Source organism: Berghia stephanieae, chromosome 14, assembly GCF_034508935.2.
Source record: "Berghia stephanieae isolate SIO BIC M18660-M18661 chromosome 14, UCSD_Bste_1.3, whole genome shotgun sequence".
NCBI lineage: Eukaryota > Metazoa > Mollusca > Gastropoda > Nudibranchia > Aeolidiidae > Berghia > Berghia stephanieae.
Window position 1 is genome coordinate 13,858,247 of NC_088373.1, and position 5,670 is coordinate 13,863,916.

Genomic DNA, 5,670 nt, shown 5'->3' on the forward strand with positions numbered 1-5,670 from the left:
AAACATACAGGCGTTATGTCTCGTTTTACATGTTTTGTGTTGCTAATGACTGGGAACCGCTTAACCCTCTCCTTACCACCCCTTGGAAAATCGTCATATTCATTACGATCCAACCAGCACTTTTATCATTCAGATTTCTTTTGTAAATCACACAATTTAAAGAAAAATGTTTTATTATAGCTATAAAAATGTGACACTGAGTTGTAAGGTTCATTTTGCTTATCAATATTATGCATAGAATGTATTTGTTGCTTTTGTTTGAGTAAGAAAAAACTATTATTGTGCTGGATGGGTGTGAAATTTTGGGTAAAATTCTGAAAATGACTGGCAAGGAAAGGGTTAAAAAGACCATGTAGAGGTTACTGCTCTATATGTGACTCATCGTGTTAAAACGGTTATATGTCGGGATGAACCTGATGATAAAATGTTACAGTGAATGACATAATCAGTCGGATGGGGAAAAGGTTTGAACTGAGATATTGCCAAGTTTAGTTAGAAGGTCATTAAAAAAATCAAAAATGAGTTCTTGTCATGAATGATGAAATCAACCCTTTTTGTACATCTTCAGGAAATATCAAAGCTTAATTTCCTTCTATATATTTTTTACAGCTAGGCAATTTGAAAAAGTATGATATTAGAGAAAAGTTGCTGGATACCGTTCCCATACATCTGACCAAAACCATGAAAAATCACCCGATTTACTTTAAATAAAGATTAAAATGCTCTGGTGAGTATATTCTTTCAGAAAATGCACAAAAGGAAATCCAAAAATTTCACATTCCGACTGATTATGTGATTCACTGACACTAAATCAAATTAAAGCTAAATTGGTCAAAATATGAATTACTGGTATTCAACACACTAAACTATGATATTCATTCTCCTCAATAAAACATACAAACTCAACGAAAGTCTGAGATTTCTAGCTATGAATTCACTTTTCAGAATCTTAATCATCCCGACATAATACTGAGGCCAGGGGTCACAAATAAAAGCTCAATTTGTAATCAAAAATCGACCCCTAAAATGTCGCAACACCTGTCATTTCTTAGTAAAAGCTCAATGGTTGAAAAATGTTTTGAACCCGTTGAACAATAACAACAAACAAGTACAGCATACATTTGTTCATTTTATTGGCGTAAATAGAAGTTTAAAATTAAAAGACAGCTAGTTGACCATCTGAAATCATATTTTGGTGTGTATCAACACAAATTCAATATTTATGAATATTATTATTATTATAATATTTAAAAATTCAATATATTATAATATTATTTGGGGATTTAATTGGCATATTTGGAGTGAAGTCGAAGAATGGCGAACTACGATTGGTAGTTAACGCCACTACCACATCATCTCATTCATCTGTGGTGTTTCAATCATCCTGTTTTGTTGATAAAGGGGAAACCGGAAACGTTCATTTGATCTGTTTTTTGTAATTAAATTGAAGCTTATATTCAACTTCACGTTATTATTTATTACCTAATCCATGCAGGAATTCAAAATGCGACGCATTTGTATCGACGCGGTCTATAAAAGACCAGGTAAATGTCGTTCAGATTATCGGGAATTTTATCTTACATAATTCTATTCGTAACTGCCCTTTATAGAACAAATCTAGCCCAAACTGAAATTTGTAGAACAAACAATATCTTGTGGAAAGGCAAATTATTGGTCTATTTACTCAAACAACATGAACATGTTATAAATCTATTTACATTTTATTTATTCATAAAAAGATTATGGATATCGTAAAGAATTATACAATAAAAGTAAAAAACTCGTTAGTGTTTAATTCTACTTCTAGTTATCATAGCGTTCATTATATAGGAAGAGATTGTTGGGAGGATACACAATCTGACGTGCGATGTACGGTTTTGATTTTTTTGTTGATAATGATGTAAGGAAATTTTATTTCTATATTAATTTCGTACATTTTTTTCAGCTGACAAAATGTCCAAATTTTCTTTTGTAAAATCACATCATTATAATCATTGTTATGTAACACGCAATTACTGGTGATTTTAAATAGATAAATAGAGAATTTACAACTCTTCACTATTGAAAAACTGGCTAGAATAAATATGTAAGTAAAGTATCAACATCATTTTTATACAATTTCTTATAGAACCTAAAATGTAATGAGCACACGAAGACTCAAAAATATCACACCAGCTTTTAACTGGCCAAATTTGTCTGGTTTTACAACACTTATTATTAAATTTTGTTCCCAAAAATCAAAATGGAAATTACTGACCTGAACTATGCTATTCAGCAAACTACAAGGGTAGACCGAAAAGTCTTGACGCCGGTCTCGTATTTTCAAAACCATAACAGACACGAAATTGACAAAAGTTTCAAAACAAAGCTCAGTTTATGTACTTTCAGTTTCTCATTTTAAATGTTATTATAGTCACTGTTCCCGTCCACAAGAAGCCACCAACAGTGCACCAGTCATTTAATCGCGTCGAAGCGGAATTCACGTAGTGGAGGGGGGGGGGGGGTTGTTCTACGACTTCAAGAAAACTTCCATCTTTCAATGTGATCATGCGCTTGTGTGAGCATTCTCGATATCCAACCGGATATACTTTTCTATAACCCAGGGTTTCTCGAACGATTTATCCAACTCTTCCCTATGAAATTCCAAGCCTTTGCCAAATGTCAGGTTGTTTTATCTGACGATTGGCTTGGTTAAGTTTGCCAATTTGTTCTTGATTTGCGTCGGCCGATGTGGTTTGTGGACGACCACAGCGAGCCTGCTCATTAATGTCGGTGGTAACAGCAACAGTTCCAGTAAAGCACTCCACTCAAATGTGAATTGCTCGAATATCACCAGACGAGTCATCATTAACTCGTTTTGGTCGTTTATGAATGTTTACGTGTGCACATCTCTCTCTCTCTCTCTCTCTCTCTCTCTCTCTCTCTCTCTCTCTCTCTCTCTCTCTCTCTCTCTCTCTCTCTCTCTCTCTCTCTCTGCATTCACAAATTTGGTCACAACACACTGTTTATTACATAAATTTGTGTGTGTGATTTCTTTTGACCAACAGGTTGGAATAATGTTTCTTTCAAAGTAGATATATCAAAATCAAGAAATACTCGTAGAAGCTAAACAAAATTTGGTGACCCAATAGAAGAATAAATTACGCATATTTTGATGTACAATTTATACTGGTGAGCACAATACAATTGGAGATATTCAATAGACGTCCAAACTTTTTAGTCAAGCCTAGTAGAATTAACCCTCTCCTTACCACCTACAGCAAAATCGTCACATTTTTTACGACACATTATACATTTTTTAAATTCAGATTTTTTTGTGTACATCACAAACTTTGAAGAAGGATCTTTGTTTGATTATTAAGAACATAAACGTGTTCTATAAAGTGTTTTTTAAGTTTAAAAAAAATAAATTTTTCGGGTGTGCAAGCCTGCCATTTTGGGAAAATACTGAAGAGGATCGGTAAGGATAGAGTTAAAAAGTACATACTTATCTGTTACCAAATTCACGAGTTCAAAAAATTCGTTTGAATTAAATCTAACAATAAGAAAATATGTAACATTATTGGAATAAATGAAGATAAAGAAGGCTATATGATATACAGAGGTGTAATTATTGTTATAGTAAGTATTGTTTCATGTTTAAATTCAATTTAAAATGCGCTAGGTATTTTTTTCATCCTGCAAAAAACTCATAATTGTATTCTTTGTCTAGCATATCGAGGTCGAATTAAACTTTTAAATGAGTAACACATCCATTATTTCCCAGGATGTGTGTAAAATTCATTGCATATTTGCATAGCATAAACATATAAGCTAAAGTCTCCTTACTTTTTAAAAATGTATATGTCATTTTGGCGATTCCAAATTTTACATTCAACTTCATTATATTATTGTAGCATTTTTATTTATACCATACTCTCTGTCTCGAAAAATAAAATTTTCTATCTCAATTGAGAAAATTAATTGATATTTTATGCACTTTTATTTACAAATGAAAAAAAATAAATTCAGATAATCAGATTAATGATGGACAATCATAGATAGGGCCGACATTACTATTTTGCTTGTAGCTTACAAGTCTTGCCACCACAGCTTGCCTTGTTTCTGAAAAATAAATAATAAATAAATAAAAATCCCTGTATTCATCGCATAGGGTTAATTTGTCTCTAGGGAAGAGTGGAATAACCCAGGCGTCAGCCGCAATGCAGCGCCGCAAAGTGAGCTAGGGCGCGGTGACTTGCTCGAGGCCACACAGCGCAGCGACGGGCGATCGAACTCGGTACCTTTCGGCTACGAAGCAAAGACCGTAACGCTGAGCCACGCTGCCCCAGATAAGATATGGAGATATTTGTTTGTTTGTTTGTTTGTTTGTTTGTTTTTTAATATAAACAAGCTGCATGCATTAAAATGAGGAGGGCGATAGAAGTGGGGGCTCTTGTTGTAGTGGTAGTGTGTTATAGATTTCAGTTTGTATTTAGAGATTTTGAGTTGCTTGCTACCATTCACGGTAATTTCATTGGCAGTCGAAAGGAAGTTGAGAGAAGTCAAAAGTTTTATAATAATATTATGAAGATGGCAAGTGCCACTTTTTTATACCGCCACGCCAGGCTATTAAGTAAGGCGGGATTTGCGAGCGACCGACCATCCCTCCGTTTGTCGCCCAGGTATTATTTGGCCATACACATTGGGATTTCACTACGATTTGTTTCAGTCGTGCCTGTCCCCAGATTATCGCCACTGGTACAAAACTGAACGTGTATGGCGCATTTAAGAACGATGTAAGACGAAAAAGAGGACACGTTCAACAGAAGGATCAGAGGTTGATCCAGAAAAAAAAGGATATAATCTTTGTTGCGAGTCTATAACTCATCATCTTGTCAGCTGATCCTGCGTAGGACGTTGCTTCCCGAACTTTCTTGCGAAACAGATTACGGTTTTCCGCCAGTCTACTTGCTTGAGTTGTTGTCATTCCCAGCCATTCACATATATCTTGTTCCCAGCTTCTTGTCGGTCTCCCTCTTCCTCTCTTGCCGTCTACCCTTGTCTGCAGAATGTGCTTTTCTAATGATTCGTGGCGAGTCGTATGGCCAAAATAGTTCAGTTTCAATTTCTTTACAGTTTGAAGAAGAATTGGTGATTTTATTCTGATCCTTCTCAGGACTTCTTTGTTTGTTTTTCAGTCCATCATATAGTCTATAACTACTTAGTTGTAAAAGTAGTCTTGTATGTCATTTTTGTCATGTAATGACTAACCGTGGAAAGTAATAGCGGCTATGTGGTCTTGTGGTTTGACACTCGCTTTCGTATCGGAAGGTCATGGGTTCGAGCCTCGCTTGGAAAAGGCTCTTTACTCACATTCTCTCACCGTACTTAGGTGTAAAATGAGTACCTGGCGTTAACAGCGTTGTCTCTGTTCGAAAAAATTAAAATAACGCCTAACAGGTGCCCTGTCCCGTTTTACATGTTAAGTGTTGCTGTTGGCCATGACCCCTTGGAAAGCGATTTGAGCATGTTAATTGGATATTGCGCTATATAAAAGCTCATTTTTTTTTGTTGTAAAAGTAGTCTTGTATGTCACTTTTGTCATGAAATGACTAACCATGTAAAGTAGTAAATTAATAACAAACCTTTTGAGAAGGCCGATTTCTAGCGGGAGAGTGGTCCGCAGGA

The 5,670-nt window shown here is 35.1% G+C and overlaps 1 protein-coding gene across 4 annotated transcripts in view; it reads right to left on the bottom strand.

The window, feature by feature from the left end:
* Positions 1-1,705: 1,705 nt before the first annotated feature.
* The window catches only part of LOC144960110 (uncharacterized), a 97,954-nt gene continuing 93,989 nt past the window's right edge, over positions 1,706-5,670 (bottom strand). For all 4 annotated transcript variants that reach the window (XM_078893077.1, XM_078893078.1, XM_078893076.1 and 1 more), the window contains 2 exons: positions 5,628-5,670; positions 1,706-4,104 (listed from right to left, as the gene is read on the bottom strand). The exon at positions 5,628-5,670 is cut by the window's right edge and continues 115 nt beyond it. In XM_078893077.1, the coding sequence (XP_078749203.1) occupies positions 4,072-4,104; positions 5,628-5,670 (76 nt within the window). In that variant the 3' untranslated portion in view covers positions 1,706-4,071. The remainder of the gene's footprint in view (positions 4,105-5,627) is intronic.